Genomic DNA, 21,481 nt, shown 5'->3' with positions numbered 1-21,481 from the left:
ATGGAGTGGAGTCCTGGGCCCAGAACTGTGTGCCTTCAGTCAGAACCAGGTGGCTAGATCACCATCCTCATAACCCATGCCCCCCACCCCCACACCTGTATCAGTGGGCCAGGCCTCCAGGGAGCCTGTAGTGTGATATGGCTAGTTGGCTGGCCCACCCTCTGCCCAGGAACCAGGGTGGGTCAGGCATGGAGCAGGTTCTGCCCCTTTCAACATGGGGCCAGTGAGCCCCTTTTCTCAGGAGCCCCTTTTCTCAGGAGCCCATCAGCAGCTTCCTGCCCACAGGCATGATAGGCATCAGCCTTGCCCACCTATCAGCCCTGGGAGACTCACATCACCCCAGCCCAGGCAGGCAGGGGCCACAGGGAAGAAGCAGCCCCACTCTGAGCTTTGGTATGGGCTTAGCCTCTGGCAGAGTTTGGAAACTCAGACCCACCCCAGTAGAAGCTTCTCATGCAAGCAGCAGCCAAGCTGCTCGAGCAAGAGCCTCTCTCGGGCCTGAACACACAGGCCCAGCGAGAACCAGAGTCAGGAGCCGCTCCTTTCCTGCTTCCGGGTACAGCAGCTCTACCCATACTGACTCCACCCCTTGCTCACTAAGACACCCTGAGCTTACCTAGACTAAGCCTCAGTTTCCCCATCTGTAAAGCAGGGAGGATCATGAACCTGACCTTACAGGAGAGTATGAGGATGAAACATGATGCTTAGCATAGGAAGTTGAGCAGGGGCCCTGAACCCACAGGCCTCTGTTGTTGGGCCCTCCAGGTCACCCCAGGCCAGAGTGAGGGGTCACTGACCTTCAGGGCACACTTCTGTCCTGTGCGCCGATGGAAGCACTCCAGTACTTTGCCATTCACACCCAGGCCCAGCACCTTCTTAGACAACTGGTAATCATCAGTCACCGCGTACTTCTTGGGTTCCCGCCACCCTCTGAGGGCTGAAGCACCACCAAAGCCGCCGGGTCCAATGAGTGCACCTGGTGGGGGCGCAGGGTCCGCCTGCTCCTCTGCTGTTTCACCATCCATGGCCCCCGCGGGGCGCTCAGAGGCGACCCCAGCCTGGTGTGTCCAGCGGTACCTGGGGGAAAGGGTAAGAGTGAGTCCCATGCACACTCTTCCAACACACCACAGCCTCGAAGCCCCCGAGCCAGGCTGGGCTGCGGGGACCGGGGTCAAGCTAGGAATGCGGAGCGCACGGCCTGAGAGTACTGACGCGCAGTAGGGGGTGGTGGTCCCGCCCCGGCACGTGTCAAGAGGTGAAGGGGCCGGACGCCGAGTGGCCGCGAGTTCCCAGGAGCCGGCCGCAGAGGGAGCTCAGGGAAGGTATACCTGGTGGCAGTGCACCTGGAGGAGGTGGAGGTGCCGGCGAGGGGCAGCGGAGTTGATCGCTGGAGCGGGCGGCCGCCGAGAGCCCAGGGCCGAGAGTTGCGCCGCCCGCAGCCCACGTGACCCCACACTACACCCTCCGCGCGTCATCCCGATTTGGGGCCCTGCTAGGTCAGTCTTAAAGGGCCAGGAGGGCCCAGGCTGGGAGGGGCGGAGCCCGCCAGAGTCAAAGTAGGGGGCGTGGCTTCCTGAGGAGGCGGTAATCTCCCTGGCTCCCGGGGAGACCTCTGCACTAGCAGTTCAGTGCTGTGGAAGCCCTGTATTTTACCCGAGACCTGGAAAGTGACAGCGCAGGACGTTTTATTTCTCTTGAAGTCTCTTCTCGAGTTGGGTGTTTGCACGCTGCCAGGCGGCTTGCTAGGCTTCTGACTTCCCTAATGGTGGCCAACCATCAGTTTACTCAGTTTCTTATTTTTTTGCCAACCTGCGGAGGGATGTGGCACCTCGTTGTTTGATTCACAACCCTCTAGTCCCTGGTGGCTCTGGGCGTCTCTCTGGCACTGGCGACTCCCCTTCTGTGCATTCCTACTTCTATCCTTGGCTCATTTTCCCCCCTGGTATACAGCGTCCTTGGGCCAGAAATCCTGAGTTTCCATTTGGTCAGATCCATCAACATTTCACTTTATGGACTGAGCTTTTGGGGTCGTGTTTAAAAAGTTTTCGCCGGGCCGGCCCGTGGCTCACTCGGGAGAGTGTGGTGCTGATAACACCAAGCCAAAGGTTAAGATCCCCTTACCGGTCATCTTTAAAAAATAAATAAATAAATAAAAAGTTTTCTCCTCCCACCCCAGTGACATACTCTCTATTAGCTCTGAGGTTTCCCTTTCCACATTTAGGTCTCTACTTCATTCTGAGCCCGTCTTCGACGTCCTTACATATTTTGAACCAATTTTCCCAGCACAAGTTGTTAATTCTCATTTTACAGATGAGGAAACTGAGGCCCCCAGACAGGAAATAACTTGTCTAGAGCCGCAGGGAGTGTGGCTGTGCCTGTCTCCTGGGACAAATCTGCACTATTCCCACACATCTCCCTCCCCACCCTCACCCCGGAAGCTGAGGGACCCGAGCTAGGTGACTCACCCACTTGGGACGGTGCGACTAGGGACAGGGACTCTGCGCTGGCCTCTGCTGCCACCTACAGGCCATCTTCAGTACTGCAGGCACCGTGACCTCGGTCCCACCCATCTCTGAGGCATCCTACTCCCCGGCTTCTTCGGAATTGAGCCCTCTTGAGCGCCTTCCCTCCAACGCCCGCCCCAACAAAATGCTTGGGATTCAGGCTCAGAGTCGTCAGAGCAGCAGCTCCTGGAAAGCAGGAACTTGTGCCCTCTTCTCCCTGCGACTGCCTCCCCTGATGACGGTTTTATGAGGGAGTGATTGAGTGAAGAGGTGCTCAACTATTCGTGGGTACCTACTGCGCACAGGTGTTGAGAGGGGAAAGGGGGTTTGGGAGCTCTGGCCCTGTCTCCTCCAGGCAACCTTCAAGCTAGTAGTGTTCAGTGAAACAGGGGCCCCCAAATGACAGCCTCAGCCAACCAAACTGAACTCTTTTTGCAAACCAGATGCTGAGAAGTTGCTCTTCCTGAGCACCCATGACCTCCCCGAGATGGGAGGAGGGAGTACCCATCCCTTTGAGACCACACTACAGGCATACAGGACAGACGAGCCCAGAGAGGTCAAGCAACCTGCCAAGGTCAGCAGCTCTGACTGAGCCCCCATACCGACCCCAAAGCACAACTTCAGGGCTGGCTCTTATCCTCAAACTGTGACCTCATCTCATGGTCCTCTCTGCCTCCCCACACACATCCATATGTGCAAACACACTCACGAATACACACATGCACTCACATATGTGCACACACACAGAGACATGTTCACACGTGGGCATGTACAAGCATAGATACACATGCATACAACGCACCTGTGCACAGATACACACGCACATGTGCACACACATACTCAAACCCCTTTATGCTCCCCTGGAGCCAGGATTGATATCTCTGAGCCCCACCTGAGAATCTGATCTAAGATCTCAGGGCTTTGGAGAAGCCCTGCAATCTGGAAGCTCCTACTGCTGTGAGGCTGGAGAAGGTTCTGCCCTCCGGAGGCAACTGGTTTGGGCCCAGTGAACCTGAGGCTGAGCACAGTCTCATGCTGGATGAGCAGAGTCTTACACGTAAGCAGAGGGCTAAGCAGCTGAGGGTGGAGGCTGGCTCCTTATCCCAGCCAAGGGCATCTCAGTACATGATCTGTGAAGATGTCTTCTTTCTTAAAAACGGAATTAGATTATAATTACTCTAAAAATTTTATAATTGAGGAGCTGGCCAGTTAACTCAATTGGTTAGAGCACAGCCTTATAACACCAAGGTCACCAACATCAGGGTTTGGATCCCTGAACCTTCCAGCACCAAAAGGATAAAATAAATAAAACTTTTATAATTGTATTTTTAAGCTCATCTCTTTTTTATTAAAATTTTTACTCACACTCTCTCTGCTCTCTCTGCTCTCTCTGCTTCCACCATCTTGCAATGTGAGACCCCTGGATAACTGTCGCCACCACCAGATGCACTTTGGACCTCCCAGCCTTGGAAACTACATTTGACTGGCCGCCATTGTTTGAATTTGAAAATGAAACACGGTTGCGCTGCTTGCAGGTGAGGCTGGCCAGGCGACATTTGTAGGTCAGTTTCACATGTGAGAGTTCCAGTTGCTCCTCACCCTCGTCAACACTTGGAGGACGAGAACCAGCACAAGAGAATTAAAAGAATATCTGCAGCAGGAGACATCCAGCGGGGGAGGCAGAAGCTCCACAGAGACCACACCACCACCGCACTATCCAGCAGCCCAGCCCAGTGCATACGGAGCAGAGAGACGTCCAGCAGGGGAGGCAAAATCTCCATAGAGACCACACACCCTGTGGGGGGATCGCCGCCATGCAATCCAGCAGGTAGGCTTCACCACTGCCACCCGGCTCCATCCCAAGCCGGGCCCAGCACGCACAGAGCAGGGAGACATCCAGCAGGGGAAGGGGAAGCTCCGCAGAGACCACATGCTCTGCAGTGCCTCCACATATCCCAGAAGCCTGGCCCAGTGTGCGCAGAACAAGGAGACGTCCAGCAGGGGAGGTGGAAGCTCGGCAGAGACCACACACCCTGCGGTACCACCCCGTGAACCAGCAGCCCAGCCAAGTCCAAAATGACCAGAGAGGTGGCTCCCCGGAGAGGCCCAAGACCCGAGGCAACCACACACACAAGGCACTAGTGGCCAACTGAGCAGTCACTGAGGTAGCCATACCAAATTGGCAACCACAGCAACATCTTACTCAGACAATAGTGTCAAACCTGTGGACTGTGAAACCCCCTGCCACAATGAATAAACATCAAAGAAAAGATACCAGAAATATGAAAAATCAAGAAAGTACACCACCAAAGAGTAATAACTCTCAAGCTCTAGATCCTACAGAGCAAGAAGCCCTTGAAATGTCTGACAAGGAATTTCAAGTGATAATTCTAAGGAAACTGAATGAGATACAAGAAAACTCAGCTAAACATCATGATGAAATGAGAAAAAGTACACAGAACCTGAAAGAAGAAATGTACAAGGAAATCAATGCCCTGAAAAAGAATGTAGCAGAACTTGCCGAACTGAAGAATTTATTCAGTGAAATAAAAAACACAATGGAGAGTTTAACCAGTAGGCTTGCAGAAGTTGAAGAGAGAACCTCTGAACTTGAAGATGGGCTGTTTGAAATAACACAGGCAGAAAAAAGAATCAAAGGCACTGAAGAAAATCTGAGAGAGATATCAGACAACCTTAAGTGCTCAAATATCCAAGTCATGGGTATTCCACAAGGGGAGGAAAAAGGAGATTGCATTGAAAACATATTCAACAAAATAGTGGCAGAAAACTTCCCAGGTATAGGAAAAATCACAGATCTTCAGATCTAGGAAGCTCAAAGATCCCCAAATGTATTCAACCCAAAAAGGTCTTCTCCAAGACATGTTATAGTCAAATTGGCAAAACTAAAAGACAAAGAGAGAATCTTAAAAGCTGTAAGAGAGAAGTGTCAAATCATCTATAAGGGAGCCCCAATCAGACTAACATCAGACTTTTCATCACAAACCCTAAAAACCAGAAAGGAATGGGATGATATATTCAAAACACTAAAAGACAAAGATTGCCAGCCAAGAATACTCTACCCAGCAAGGCTATCCTTCCAAAATGAAGGGCAAATAGTATATTTCTCAGACAAACAAAAACTGTGGGAGTTCACCACCACACGACCACCCTTACAAGAAATCCTCAAGGGAGTACTGGGTTTGGTACCTGGAAAATAACTACCACTGCTATAAAAACCCAAGAAAAATCAAAACCCACTAGTCTAATAAAAATGGCATTCATGAAGAGAAAACAAACAAAAAGGCTATCTACAACCCAAGGAACCAACAAATACAGAAAACAAACAGTAAATCAGAAAGAAAGGAATAAAAGACACCTAAGACAACCAAACAATAATCAATAAAATGCTAGGAATAAATCAACACTTTTCAATAACAAGTCTTAATGTAAAAGACTTAAATTCCCCAATCAAAAGACACAGACTGGCTGACTGGATTAAAAAGGAGGACCCAACTATATGCTGCCTTCAAGAGACCCACCTCACCCATAAAGACCCACATAGACTAAGAGTGAAAGGATGGAAAAAGATTTACCATGCAAACAGAAAAGAAAAACGAGCTGGAGTAGCTATTCTTTTACCTGATAAAATAGACTTTAAACTAAAAACCATAAAAAGAGACAATGAGGGACACTATGTAATCATAAAAGTATTGATCCATCAAGAACACATAACAATCATAAATATATACACACCCAATGTTGGAGCAGCCAGATTTATAAAACAAACTCTGTTAGAAACAAAGAAGGAAATAGACACTAATAGCATAATAGCAGGGGAACTGAACACCCCACTGTCAATATTGGACAGATCATCTAGGAAAAGAATCAGCAGAGAAACACAAGATCTAAAGAATACTCTAGACCAATTGGACTTGGCAGATATCTACAGAACATTCCATCCAACAACCTCAGAATATTCATTCTTCTCATCAGCACATGGATCACTCTCCAGGATAGATCACATATTAGGTCACAAATCAAGTCTCAACAAATTCAAAAAAATTGGAATTATCCCACATATTTTCTCAGACCACAATGGATTAAAATTAGAAATCAATAACAAATGAAATTCTGGAAACTATACAAACGCATGGAAATTAAACAGCATTCTACTTAATGACATATGGGTCCAAGAAGAAATCAAGCAGGAAATCAAAAAATTTATTGAAACTAATGAAAATAATGATACATCATACCAAAATCTGTGGGATACTGCAAAAGGAGTACTAAGGGGGAAATTTATTGCATTAAATGCTCACCTCAGAAGAATGGAAAGATGGCAAGTGAACGACCTAACACTTCACCTTAAAGAGCTAGAAAAACAAGAACAATCAAAACCCAAAGTTAGCAGACAGAAAGAAATCATTAAGATCAGGACAGAACTTAATGAAATGGAAACCCAAAAAACAATACAAAAGATCAATGAATCAATAAGTTGGTTTTTTGAAAAGATAAATAAAATTGACCAACCATTAGCATGGCTAACAAAAAAAAAAAAAGGAAAAGAGAAAAGACAAATAACAAAAATTAGAAATGAAAAAGGTGATATTAGAACTGATTCATCTGAAATACAAGGAATCATTCGAGACTACTATAAACAACTATACACCAACAAATTTGAAAATCTGGAGGAAATGGATAAGTTTCTGGACACACACAAGCTCCCAAAACTGAGCCATGAAGATGTAGAAAATTTGAACAGACCAATAACAATAAAGGAGATTGAAGCTGTTATCAGAAGGTTCCCAACAAAGAAAAGCCCAGGATCAGATGGATTCACAGAAGAATTTTACCAAACTTTCAAAGAGGAATTGACACCGATTCTTTACAAACTATTCCAAAAGATTGAAACAGACGCAAATCTCCCAAACTCATTCTATGAAACAAACATCATCCTGATACCAAAACCACGTAAAGATACAAGCAAAAGGGCCGGCCCGTGGCTCACTTGGGAGAGTGCGGTGCTGATAACACCAAGGCCCTGGGTTCAGATCCCATATAGGGATGGCTGGTTTGCTCACTGGCTGAGCGTGGTGCTGCCAACACCAAGTCAAGGGTTAAGATCCCCTTACCGGTCATCTTTAAAAAAATAAAATAAAATAAAAAGATACAACCAAAAAAGAAAACTACAGGCCAATATCCTTGATGAATATAGATGCAAAAATCCTCACTAAAATACTAGCAAACAGAATACAGCAACACATACGTAAAATTATTCACCACAATCAAGTGGGATTCATCCTAGGGATGCAAGTTTGGTTCAATATATGCAAATCCATAAATGTGATACACCATATTAATAAAATCAAACACAAGGACCATATGGTCATGTCTATAGATGCTGAAAAAGCATTTGATAAAATTCAACATTCATTCATGACAAAGACCCTCTACAAGTTAGGTATAGAGGGAAAGTATCTCAACATAATTAAAGCCATATATGATAAACCCACCGCCAATATCATCCTGAATGGGGAAAAGCTGAAAGCTTTTCCTTTAAGAACAGGAACTAGACAAGGATGCCCACTCTCACCACTCCTATTCAACATAGTGTTGGAAGTACTAGCCAGAGCAATCAGAGAAGAGAAGGAAATAAAGGGCATCCGGATTGGAAAAGATGAAGTCAAACTGTCCCTGTTTGCAGATGACATGATCCTATATATCGAACAGCCTAAAGCCTCTACAAAAAAACTCTTGGAGTTGATAAATGACTTCAGCAAAGTATCAGGATACAAAATCAACACACAAAACCAGTAGCATTTCTATTCTCCAATAGTGAACATGCAGAAAGGGAAATCAAGAAAGCTTGCCCATTTACAATAGCCACCAAAAAAATAAAATACTAGGAATTGAGTTAACCAAGGATGTGAAAAATCTCTATAATGAGAACTACAAACCACTGCTGAGAGAAATTAGAGTGGATACAAGAAGATGGAAAGATATCCCATGTTCTTGGATTGGAAGAATCAACATAGTGAAAATGTCCATACTACCCAAAGTGATACACAAATTCAATGCAATCCCCATCAAAATTCCAATGTCATTTTTCTCAGAAATGGAAAGAACTATCCAGACATTTATATGGAATAACAAAAGACCACACATAGCCAAAGCAACGCTGAGCACTACCTGACTTTATACTATACTACAAAGCTATAATAACCAAAACAGTATGGTATTGGCATAAAAACAGACACACTGATCAATGGAGTAGAATAGAGAATCCAGAAATCAACCCACACACCTACAGCCATCTGATCTTTGACAAAGGCACCAAGCCTATACATTGGGAAGAGACTGCCTCTTCAGCAAATGGTGCTGGGATAACTGGCTATCAGTATGCAGGAGAATGAAACTAGACCCACACCTTTCATCATACACTAAAGTCAACTCAAAATGGATTAAAGAATTAAATATACACCCTGAAACAATTAAACTTCTTAAAGAAAACATAGGAGAAACACTTCAGGAAGTAGGACTGGACACAAACTTCATGAATATGACCCCAAAAGCACGGGCAACCAAAGGAAAAATAAACAAATGGGATTATATCAAACTAAAAAGCTTCTGCACAGCAAAAGAAACAATTAAAAGAGTTAAAAGACAACCAACAGAGTGGGAGAAAATATTTGCAAAATATACATCTGACAAAGGATTAAAATCCAGAATATATAAGGAACTCAAACAACTTTACAAGAAGAAAACAAGCAACCCAATTAAAAAATGGGCAAAAGAGCTAAGTAGGCATTTCTCTAAGGAAGATATCCAAATGGCCAACAGACATATGAAAAAATGCTCAACATCACTCAGCATCCGGGAAATGCAAATCAAAACCACATTGAGATACCATCTAACCCCAGTTAGGATGGCTAAAATCCAAAAGACTATGAACGATAAATGCTGGCGAGGCTGCGGAGAAAAAGGAACTCTCATACATTGTTGGTGGGACTGCAAAATGGTGCAGCCTCTATGGAAAATGGTATGGAGGTTCCTTAAACAATCGCAAATAGATCTACCATACGACCCAGCCATCCCACTGTTGGGAATATACCCAGAGGAATGGAAATCATCAAGTCGAAGGTATACCTGTTCCCCAATGTTCATCGCAGCACTCTTTACAATAGCCAAGAGTTGGAACCAGCCCAAATGCCCATCATCAGATGAGTGGATACGGAAAATGTGGTACATCTACACAATGGAATACTACTCAGCTATAAAAACGAATGAAATACTGCCATTTGCAACAACATGGATGGACCTTGAGAGAATTATATTAAGTGAAACAAGTCAGGCACAGAAAGAGAAATACCGCATGTTCTCACTTATTGGTGGGAGCTAAAAATTAATATATAAATTCACACACACACATACACACATACACACACAAACCGGGGGGGGGGGAAGAAGATATAACAACCACAATTATTTGAAGTTGATACAACAAGCAAACAGAAAGGACATTGTTTGGGGGGAGGGGGGGAGGGAGAAGGGAGGGAGGTTTTGGTGATGGGGAGCATTAATCAGCTACAATGTATATCGACAAAATAAAATTTAAAAAAAAAAAATGGGCAAAAGAGCTAAATAGGCATTTCTCTAAGGAAGATATATGAATGGCCAACAGACATGAAAAAATGCTCAACATCACTCAGCATTCAGGAAATGCAAATCAAAACCACACTGAGATACCATCTCACCCCAGTTAGGATGGCTAATATCCAAAAGACTCTGAATGATAAATGCTGGTGAGGTTGCGGAGGAAAAGGAACTTTCATACATTGTTGGTGGGACTGTAAAATGGTGCAGCCTCTATGGAAAATTTTATGGAGGTTCCTCAAACAATTGCAGATAGATCTGCCATATGACCCAGCTATCCCACTGCTGGGAATATACCCAGAAGAATGGAAATCATCAAGTCCAATGTATACCTGTTCCCCAATGTTCATTGCAGCACTATTTACAATAGCCAAGTTGTTACCAGCCCAAATGCCCATCATCAGATGAGTGGATACGGAAAATGTGGTACATCTACACAATGGAATACTACTCAGCTATAAAAACGAATGAAATACTGCCATTTGCAATGACATGGATGGACCTAGAGAGAATTATATTAAGTGAAACAAGTCAGGCACAGATAGAGAAATATCACATGTTCTCACTCACTGGTGGGAGCTAAAAATAAATAAATAAACACACACACACACACACACACAAACAAACAAAATTAAACAAAACAAAAACAACCGGGGTGGGGGGGAAGAAGACATAACAATTGCAGTTCCTTGAAGTTGATACGACAAGCGAACAGAAAGGACATTGTTGGGAGGGAGGGGGGAGAGGGAGGAGGGAGGGAGTTTTCGGTAATGGGCCACAATAATCAACCACATTGTATATCGACAAAATAAAATTAAGAAAATAAATAAATAAATAAATAAATCATTTTTCTTAAAAAAATTTAAAAAATAATAATAAAAAAAAAGAATATGTGGTTTCCCCTCAATGCTCATGTTCCAGCAACCACTTGCCACATCTATCTTCACACTGATGGGAGGATTGAGTATATGGGATGGCTGGGCCAAGGCAGGGGTGGGTTCTCCATAATAGCTGTGTGTACAGTGGGACAGAGACCAAGGCCTTAAAGTGACTTAGCTTACAGTGACTAAGGGGTCCAGTGAGTGAATGCCTAAGTGAGGATGGCTGAATGCCTCAATGAGAGAGGGAGGGGGATGATGCACATGATGAGAGTATAGAGACCAAATGAGCCAGACTTTGAGGAAGGTGCTCCTGTATATTCTTGTGGCCCATCTTATTATCATTCCGGGTGGGGAGCAGCAGGGAATTCTGCAGCAAAGCCAATCCCTGGGGTGCAGGAGAGGGATTATCCTGCAAGGGAGACTAGTGATTTGGCTAGTGAGGCCATGAGAAGGAGCGCCACTGGGTGGCAGTGTGGGCACAGCAGTCAGAACGGGGGCTCACCGGGAGTAGCTGGGACAGGAGAGGTAATAAGGAGATGGCCAGAGGGACCCATAATGCCTAAAGCAGGCAGACCCCTGAAACAGAACATGGGCACACCACTGTTCTCAGCATGCAGGTGAGGTGCATGGCTTGTCAAATTCACAAAAGGTGGTTGGTTGGCCAAAACCCTTGAGTCCCTTTGTTTTACACATAGAACTGCCTAATCACTGGTCTCTGTAAGGGATGCTTTCAAGGAGACACCCATGATGTTCTGACATTGATTGGCCTAGGGTCAGGGAAGCTTCACTGAAGACCTTACAGCTGGATCCTGAAGGATGCCTAGGAATTGACAGGTCACTAGCACATAGAGAGAAAGTGGAGGGAAGGGTGTAGGGCTTTAACTCCAACTCATTCCTTGCTTGCTGTGAGATCTAGGGTACATGGTAATTTCTCTGTGTCTCAGCTTCCTCGCCTGTAAGAGGGGATAATATGTGGTAGTTGTGACAAAGAAATGAGGCTGGAAATTGCTGGGAGTGTCTGGCACATAGTAAGTGTTCAGTAGAGTAGTCATGGTGAAAGGAAAGGGTTATAGTCGTAGGGTTGAGAGATTAGGATTTGGCCCCATAAAGACCCAGGTTCAAAATCATAGCTCTGTTGCATGGCAGTTGTGAAGCCCCTTTGTCATCATAGTAATGAGGCAGTGGACAGTTCCTACTGGAGAGATAGTGCCTCACACAGGGGCCCCATACCAGGCTCTCCAGGAACCCTGCCCCTCAAAGTGGGATATGAGGTATCCATCCTATCCCAACCCCATTCTAAGAAATTGGCTTCTGGCCTACTCAAGAGAGTACTAGCAGGGCTACACTGGAGCCTGGCTTCCCTTGAGGAAAGTTACAGAGAGGTGGGTCCCCTGAAATCATTTCTCATCTTAACCAATTATTTTTCCTGTTTCAACACGGGTTTGCTTTCGGGTCTCCTTTGTCCTCTGCCCCATTTTGGGCAGAGCAAGCTGAGCTCTGTCTGCCCTGGGAAAAGCCTGGACACTATCATTCAGGCCTCTAAACACTGCCGGGGGGGGGGGGGGGGGGTCTGTCATCCCTGCTCTGGATCCGGAAGCCTTCCTCCCTTCCAGGGAGCCTGAGGGCACACCCTGGGCAGTGTGGGGAGATGGGGAGTGGACCATGCCACCTCTCCAAATCCCCTCCTCCCCCCACCGTTCTTCTAGCCAGAGGATTGGAGGAAGTTGGAATAGACTCTACAGTCCTTAGAGATGCTCCCTGGTGAGTCCAGTAAACAGTAAAAAGGTGGAGGGGATTGGGGTAGGAGTGTCGGCTTCTGACTCAGTTGAGATCAAGCTCTGGCCCTGCCGTTTCCTAGCAAGGCACTTCGCTCCCTGAGGCTCTATCTTTTCCTCTGCATAAGGGGGGCAATATTGGTCGGTCGTGGGGAATCAAATGTAGCAAGTAGGCCGTGTAGATGGGAGCGGGTGTCACTCACTGTTTTACCCTCCTACCTCAATCACCACACCCCCAGATTATCTCCAGATGTTTGGAGCTCCGGGTCTCTGTCCCAGCATATTTTGGGAGCCCACCAATACAGAAACTGGACAGTCTAGGGACTGACTGTCTCTGCCTCCTTCCTCAAGTCGGTATTCACTTCTTCCCTGATTGGCGGGGCCCGCTAGAGGCCAGCGCCCCTGGCCGAGACCGAATGATTCTGCCTTATGCAAAAGGTTGGGATGTGCTTTCTCCCCCAGCTCTTTCAACGAAAACGTTCTCGCCTGGGTTCTTTAGGCTGTGGTGGCCTCAGGCTTGACCCCAGAAGACCTAGTCATGTCCGAGGCCGCCCTCGGCACTTCGCCGCTCCCCCTATGTCCCTCTCCAGACCCCTCCCCAGCTTCCTCCCTCCTCCAAAGCCCCGAGTCCAGCGCGGCACAACAGGGGCCGCTTGCACACCCCGACAGACCGCCTTGGGAGGAGCGGCTAGCGAGGACGGGCGGGGACCCCGCCCCCCGCGCTGCCACTGGTTCGACAGTGAGATAAGGGAGCCCATCTCCAACGAAGCGGAATGCGAGAAGGTAATCTGGTCTTTCGGTCCCGCCCCGCTGGGTCACGTCAGTCTCGGGTTCACGCGCTGCAATTGGCCCGCCCGAGCCGCTTACTCGGCTCCACCTCTTGCACTGCGATTGGTCGGCTCGCGGGGCCCCGCCCCGTTTTCCTGGAAAGTTCTTGGAAATCTGTCAGAGGTGTTTCCTTTCAAGGCCGGAGGCCCCAGACGCGGGTGCCCACGCCCCCGCCCGCGCCCCCGCCCCCCTCCCGGGCCCCGAGCACAGGCTGCTGTTCTAGGAAGGCGCCGCTTCTCGGAAGGGCTGGGACTCCGCGGACAAAGGATTAGGCGGCGGCTCGCCCCGCCCCCCTCGCCTTCCCGCGCGGTCGCGCCGCAGCCTCTCAGTCCTTGTCCGCCGCCCGTGCGCCCCGGGAGCCTGCCCTGATCGCTCGCTACGCGCCCATTGGTTCCCTCCCGCCGCCGCCGTCAGGCCGCGTCCGCGTTCGGGACCCGTAGTTGCCGCTGCCGGGACATGGTCCTCTGCGTTCAGGGGTAAGAGCGGCTCTCCGCCCCAGCCCAGTCTACGCGCGGGGCGCACCGGAGAGCACTGGCCTCGTGCTAGCTGCCGGGCTTTGGGAGGACATGACGGGCCGAAAGTGACCGAGTGCAGAAGGACCTCGGGAGTGTGGCGCTATACTCCCTCCCACACGCACTCACCTCTACCCACACTGTGGGTAGGGGAACTGGGGATTAGCTGGCAGCGAGAGGAACACAGGGTGGGCTCAGCCTGGGTTCTCACTGGAGCAAGTGGACGCCGACATCAGGGCGTCCTCAAGACGTGGCTCACGAGCTCAGACCTCCTTCAGGACCCAGAGCGCCTATCTAGCCTGCGCGCTGCCCTTCCTATTGGTGACCTTGGGCCAGCCTCTGCCCCTCTCTGTCCCGGTGTCTGCTCTTCTGCCCCAGGCTAGCAGTTAAGCTCGTCTTTGGAAACCAGCCTGAGATCCTTGCCTCTCCCCAGGCGTTCACCTGATAAGCAGCAGCTCTTGGGAGAAGCTGGGTTTGGCCTAGTCTTGCCTGGGATACCCTCACAGTCGCCTCACCCTCCTCTCAGACCATACTGGGATCCCAATGGGAGAAGGATCTTGTCTGCTGTCGTCCTTCTCCAAGTTTCCCAAAGACTTGGGGTGGGGGCCAGTGGAGGGGGGTGCTGATAAGACAGAGTCTTGGCCTCAGCTGAACATTCTTGGCACATCTGTTCCACCGTGATCCTCAGCATCCCCTTCAACCAAAGGGTCTGATGCTCTCCACACAGATCTGACAGGAGCCCAGAAAGCTCCAAGGAGAGAGGGAGAGAGAAGGTATAAGTGGATGTTCCATACCCAGAGAAAGCTGGGTATCTCAGAAGTGGCTGTTAGAACTGGCATGGTGCCAAGTGAGGGAAGGTGGGGCTAGGCTGAAGAGCCCCTTTCTTTGAGCAGTCCTAGGTCCAGGGAACAGGACAGAGGTGCTGAGAAGACTACTTCTCCCTGGTTGTCTCCAGCATGTTGCTTTCTCTTATCTGAATTTGGGGGCTTTTGGACATCTGTCCCCCACCACTGCCTTCCTCTTCAGGAGCCCCCCGCCCATTTTGGGGTCCTACAGCCTCTTTTAGGTTGCCCTAGCTGAGGGCCCCCTTATAGTCTCAAGGTCAGTGTTGGGTGTTGGAGAGAAAGATTTTTAACAGAACTGTTACACACACACAGACCCAGAGCAGTTTTATCTTCCTGGGGTGGAGGGCAGGGATTCCCAACTGTAGGTTTGAACTGCCAGCTTTGCTGTGGAGTCTCTCCCCCACAGAGCTGAGTTTACCCCACTGCCCTGTATCCCCTGGTAGAACTCACTGGCTGGGCTCCACAGCAGGCACACACATGTACCTGGAACACACCAGCCACCACCCCTGACATGATGACACAGCCATGGACACACCCCTGCCCAGATACAGTCACTCACCAGGAGCTTGTGGGGATCAGCACTGCCATTCACACACCCAGATACCGAATCAGCCCCAGAGATGCCCACACCCGCAAGTGGGACCTTTGCAAAGGACTTGCTAAACTGTCTGGACATGGCCACCCCCAGAGGCTAGCCACCTATCATGCTCCCGGGAAGGCAACTCTGGGCCCCAGCAGGCAGGATTATCTAAAAATTTGGCCCCCAGCTCCCTGAGCAGGATTCCAGAGCTCCCACAGTGCAGCCAGGGTAGGTATGGAAAAGTACTTGGCAGGCTGTAGTGTGCCAGGGTTGTGTGGTCCCCCCTCTTCCTGTGAGTGGTTATATGGCCATGATTTGTGAGGGCTTTCTAAGGGTCACTTGTAACGTACACTGTTAGATCTGGTTCCACTGCCACCAGCTCCTGCCTACCTCTTCCTGTCTCACAAGCAATACTGGCACTGTTTGTTCATGCTGTAATCTCTGCCTGGAATGCCTTCCCCAACTTCCCTACCTTTGGCTTGGCAGACTCAGCTCAGGATCAAGCCTACTCTGACTCCCCCATGACACTCTGTGCTCTTGTGACTTTGGGTTATAATTAAATCTTAGTGCCGCCTTCCCCAGCCAGCATGGTTCTCCTTAAGGGAAGGTCCCGTAGTTTTATTATCTTGGTGTCCTAAGGTCCAGCAGGGGACTAGACCCAGAACTGAGGCCTGGAGATGTATTTTGCAAAGAGTGAGGGAGGACCAGCAGTCTTCCTCAGGAAGCAGGGCCAGCCCTTGCCTCACTCCCAGGGAGGAAGCCCCAGGATCACCATGCTGGGTGGGCTTCCCCTAGGAGGAACCTACTGCTTAGATTTTTGCTGGCTCAGTTCCCCCAACCCCAGCCATCCAAAAATATGGTGTTGCTGAACCTCAGTGTCTGGGCTGGTCAGATCCCTCATTGGGGAGAGGGGAAACTGAGCCAGCAGGGAGCAAGCTTTGCACAAGATCATAGCGCCTAGTACGACTGGCTTGACAAGGTGGGATCTGTTATGTGGGTTGGGAACTCTGCCCTTTGGTGGAGCTCACATTCATGGTTGGTGAGACTCGCCAAAGCCTTTAAAGGCCACTATTCACCTAGACCCTCAGCTGGGAGGAACAGAGGCCAGGATGGGAGTCTGACCTGTAGGGGTAGGGGATCATATCAGCCTCTAGGTCTTGGCCAGTGTGGACCCAGGTCCCTCTAACAGACATTCCTGTCCGTGGAGAGTGTGTGACTTTAGGCCTCCTACTGTAATTCTGGCACCTCTCTGGTAGACCCCACACAGGTCCATCCTATGGCTTAACCAGGACCAGTGCCATTTAGTCAGCCCACCTCAGCCAGGAAAGCACAAACATGAGGATACTTTGCTCTGGATCTTATTAGTGTGGTGGGAACACTAGAAATGCCTATAGAGAATGATCTGTCTTTTTGAAATAGAGAGAGATATTAATTACTGTTTAATAAATGTGGGGGAGTAAAGAACAATCTTTCAAAAGAAGGTCCACACGTGGGAGAACAAGTCAAGGGGGGTTTTGTGTTGAGAAGTAGGGGGTGGGATACTGGGCTTATTGAGCCCCTTGGTGGGTAAAGGGGAAACTGAGTTTCATAGTGAGGTGGGCTTGTCAGAGGTCATGCAACTAGTCTGGAGCATAGGGGATCTCTGGAAATGGGGGAAGCATGGAGTCTCCACTCACTACCCATCTACTTCCTTCTAGACCTTGTCCTTCGCTGGCTGTGGAGCGGATCGGGCAGTGGCCCCTGTGGGTCCAGTCCCTGGAGCTGCCTGAGCCAGTCATGCAGCCCTTGCCTGCCGGGGCCTTCCTGGAAGAGGTGACAGAGGAGACCCTGGCCCAGCCAGAGAGTGAGCCAAAGGTGCTGGACCCTGAAGAGGATCTGCTGTGCATAGCCAAGACCTTCTCCTACCTTCGGGAATCTGGTGAGTCTGAGGGGGCAGGCAGGCCTTGTCCTGGGAAGTCTGGTGGGGGAAGTTTAGCTCCGCCTGTAGAGTATGATGACTTGGGAGTCATGGCACTGCCGAGGAGAGTGTGATGGGAGAGTCACAGCCCTCTCCAGGGAAGTGTGAAGGTGGAAGCACAGCCCTGGGTTGGTGCCCCAGCTAATTTCCACCATGACCAGTTTCTTGGCCCCCTCTCCACTTGCCTAGGCTGGTACTGGGGTTCCATAACGGCCAGCGAGGCCCGGCAACACCTGCAGAAGATGCCAGAAGGCACATTCCTAGTACGTGACAGCACCCACCCCAGCTACCTGTTCACACTGTCGGTCAAAACCACCCGCGGCCCCACCAATGTGCGCATTGAGTACGCTGACTCCAGCTTCCGCCTGGACTCCAACTGCTTGTCCAGGCCACGCATCCTGGCCTTCCCAGATGTGGTCAGCCTTGTGCAGCACTATGTGGCCTCCTGTGCTGCTGACACCCGAAGTGACAGCCTTGATCCTGCTCCCACCCCAGTCCTGCCTATCCCTAAGGAAGATGCACCTGGTGACCTAGCGCTGCCTGCCCCTGTGGCCACTGCTGTGCACCTAAAACTGGTGCAGCCCTTTGTGCGCAGAAGCAGTGCTCGCAGCCTGCAGCACCTGTGCCGCCTCGTCATCAACCGTCTAGTGGCCGACGTGGACTGCCTACCGCTGCCCCGGCGCATGGCTGACTACCTCCGACAGTACCCCTTCCAGCTCTGACTGGGCTGGGCACCCTGCCCAGCCTCACCCAGCCACACCCTGGAGGGGACACTGGCCCCAGCTGGACTCGGGCTCCTGCTATCCCTCCTCTAGTCATCCTGGTGTCTGCATGCATCTGGCAGCTGGACCAGGAAGAGCCAGCAGAAACAAGGCAGGGGGGTGGAGGGAGGTGTCACACAATTTGGAGGTCAGTGCCCCCAGGCTCCATGTGGCTCCATTGTGGTGAGCCATGTGTCAGAGGAGAGGAAGACAGGCAGGACCTTGTCTCACCCTGTGGGCTAGGTCCAGGCTTCCACTCACTTGCCTGCCCAGGCCACCTTAACTGTGTAGAGTTTCCCAGCCCTTGTTTCTCAATCCCCAGGGTGGGGCAGGCCCCCTACTGCTACCCAGCCTCTGTTTCTGGGATGATGGCAGCCAGAGGAACTGAGATTGATAGTGACAGTCCCCTTATGGGGGAGCAGGCTAGGTTGAGGGACAGCACAGTTATACAGTATTTATTTATTTATTTTCCTTGGGCTTGGTCTCAGGGGTGAGCTGACCCCACCTCTCTGCCCTGAGCCCTGGGTGGTCCAGAGCTCTGCTCTAGCTTCTCTGGTTTTTCCCTGTGGAGAGCCTCATCCTGAGACATGTTGCTGGACCCAAGGCAGTCCTGGATGTCTGGCACCGACCCACCCACCTGTGAATGTGTCCACTCTCTTCTACCCCAGCCCTGTTTTGGGAGGGTGGGCAAATGGACAAGAAAATGGAGCCAGAGCCTCAGTCCCCAGCAGAGCCTGTGGCTCCCCCTGTGGCAGGGCAGAGCCCTACCTGTGCAGAGCTGGCCTCACTGTGGCACAGGCCCTGCGCGAATGCAGGTGCTATGGCAGGAAGGGGTGCTGCTTCAATGGCTGCTGCTGCAGCTCTGTGGGGGTCTTCTTCCTGCCCAGAAAGTTGCCTGCACATGAAAGAGGGAGAGAAATACATATCTGATAAGACTTTATAGAGTGATTATTATAACAAAAAACCAGTTTGGTAGTCATCTTATACTGATTTTTTTGTAATGATAATAAAATTATACCTTTCATTTATGGAGCCCTCAATGGGGCATCTTTAGAGTTCTGTACACAGTTTGTCCCCTTGATTTTATTATCATTATCCTCCATTTTACATCTGGGCTAGTCGAGGCCCACAGACCTCATGTTGCTGAGCAGTCCCTGCTGGGGAACTCACTGAAGAGTGGAGAAGAAAGGGAATAGCCTTTCGCTCATTTCCCCTTGTTCCCCTTGGGAGATTAGAGACAGGCGGTGAAGGCCAGTTGGACTGCCTGCAGGGTCACTGTCCAGGCCACTGCTAGATGGGGGCTGGTGGCAGTGAACCATCAGACCTGAGAGATATTTAAACAGGAAATGCCAATTCAAAATTGAAAAACTGGGGGCTGGCCGGTTAGCTCAGTTGGTTAGAGCATGGTGATATAACACCAAAGTCAAGAGTTCAGATTCCTGTACTGGCCAGCCACCAAAAATAATAATATAATAATAATAATGTCTTAAAATTGAAAGTGGCTAATGCCAGGGGGGAGAGTGCTGTGGACCACTCCTGGAGGAAGTGTCTTTTGAGATAAGAAGCAAACAGTCAGAGAAGTCAGGGCCAGTCCTTCCAGGGAGAAGGTACAGTGAGTGCAAAGGCACTGGAGCTTGACTGGGAAGCTCATATTCCCGACACAAGGAGGACTGGGGAGGGCTCGTCCTGTGCAATGGGGTAGGGCAGGTGAGTTGGGGACAGTAGTCGGGACTGGCAGGGTCTGGACCAGGCTGATTGGGGTTGGAGAACCCACTCCTCTCTCTGATGGTCCTGCACACCAGAAAAACAATTAAGATGAAAACACCCTTCATTACTTTATGGTCTGACTTAGGAACACTTTAGCTGCTGGGATCCCACTATGTCCTGAAATTTTCTGTACTTTTGTTTGAGGGCCTCACAGGACCCTTATTTTGGAAACAATGATAACCCTCCTATTTTCTTTGCCCTCAGACAGAAGGTGCAGGTTAGAAGAGGCAAATGCTGATGTGCTGAGAGCAGGAAGGGGTGAGGAGTGATGTGCTGATGGTGAGGAAGAAGCACAAAAAAGAAAAACAGCAAGAACTGTGGAGGCCCACGACTCTGGGGACACGTAAATAGCATGGAAAAGAAAGGGAATGACAACAAAGAGTGAGCATGAGGTGGGATGGGAGGAGGGCTGCATTTACAAGGAGTGGTGCCCAGGCATTCAGCCTGGCACTTTTCCCTCTGTTGCTGGCAACGGCTTGGGCCCTTGGCTGGCTGTGGGGCCCAATGGCACGTCTCCTCTAGGTCACCATGACCCTGCCAGAGGTGTCTGCAGTCCTCATTACTTCAGCCTGGATCTCAGCCCCTTAGTGGTTCCCAGAATGCCCAAAGTGACCCCGCTGTCTGCTCTACTGCTAGATCTGAGTTATCTAGTTGGGTGGGTATTGGACAGGGAGGGGCCAGAGGCAAACTATTGCCCACCTGGTACTGCAGCCTGGACAGAAAGCTGCTGTAGCAAAGGGAAGCACAGAAAAACTTCATTGTCCACAGACAGGGAGGCGTCTCAAGGTGCCTGCCAGATGCTAGGCAGTGGGCAAGGGCTTTGCACATCATGCAGCACTCACCACAACCCTGGGAGTGGGGTCCAATTATTACCTGCACTCCATAGATGAGGAAACTGAGGCTCAAAGGGGGCAAGGGGCTGGCTGAGGCCATTCAGCAAGTGGGGCACAGAGCAGAGCTAACCCTGAGGGGTCCTGACTGCCTGCCCCCTGGACTGCTACATGAGACAGGGAGGAAAGGCAGCAGAGGTAGTGGCTGCCAGGGAAGTTGCTCTCGGATGCTGGTTTCTATCCAACTCCTGACACTTTTCTGGTTCAATCTTGTTTTCATGTTTCCCTACCAGGGGAATGAGTCATGCCTGGCTAAAACAAAGACAGTGGAGACATGTCATTGGGTCCCAGACTCAAGTCAGAGAACCAGCCTAACAGATGCTGAAAATTCTCTGGCCAATGCAATCAACCCTGGGTGGTCCTAGGCTAGTAAAAGGGGCACATCCTGTTGGCACTAGTTGGGGAGAAAGGGCTGAGCCACCTAATGGGTGCGCGGGACCCTACACAACATACAAACAATAACTGATGGTGACCCTTTACCGATTAAGTCCTTCACCAGTACCAACTGGGCCAGACTCCAGCTAGGTC

At 49.8% G+C, this 21,481-nt stretch overlaps 2 protein-coding genes across 4 annotated transcripts in view; one reads left to right on the top strand and one right to left on the bottom strand.

Annotated features, from left to right (window-relative positions):
- Window positions 1-1,424, bottom strand: part of MAPKAPK3 (MAPK activated protein kinase 3) — a 109,997-nt gene extending 108,573 nt beyond the window's left edge. For all 3 annotated transcript variants that reach the window (XM_063113686.1, XM_063113687.1, XM_063113685.1), the window contains exons 1-2: window positions 1,329-1,424; window positions 798-1,077 (exon numbers count right to left, since the gene is read on the bottom strand). In XM_063113686.1, coding sequence (XP_062969756.1) covers window positions 798-1,025 — 228 coding nt within the window. In that variant the 5' untranslated portion in view covers window positions 1,026-1,077; window positions 1,329-1,424. The remainder of the gene's footprint in view (window positions 1-797; window positions 1,078-1,328) is intronic.
- Window positions 1,425-13,894: 12,470 nt separating this feature from the next.
- Window positions 13,895-19,336, top strand: CISH (cytokine inducible SH2 containing protein). Its single transcript, XM_063114690.1, has 3 exons — window positions 13,895-14,117; window positions 17,276-17,496; window positions 17,725-19,336. Exons 1-3 carry the CDS (start codon window positions 14,098-14,100, stop codon window positions 18,255-18,257), a joined length of 774 nt encoding a protein of 257 aa, XP_062970760.1. The 5' UTR covers window positions 13,895-14,097; the 3' UTR covers window positions 18,258-19,336.
- The last annotated feature ends 2,145 nt before the right edge of the window (window positions 19,337-21,481 follow it).

The sequence above is a fragment of the Cynocephalus volans genome, chromosome 11, assembly GCF_027409185.1.
Source record: "Cynocephalus volans isolate mCynVol1 chromosome 11, mCynVol1.pri, whole genome shotgun sequence".
Taxonomy (NCBI): Eukaryota; Metazoa; Chordata; class Mammalia; order Dermoptera; family Cynocephalidae; genus Cynocephalus; species Cynocephalus volans.
Note: the sequence above shows the minus strand (reverse complement) of the source record. Positions and strands in the feature narration are given on the sequence as shown.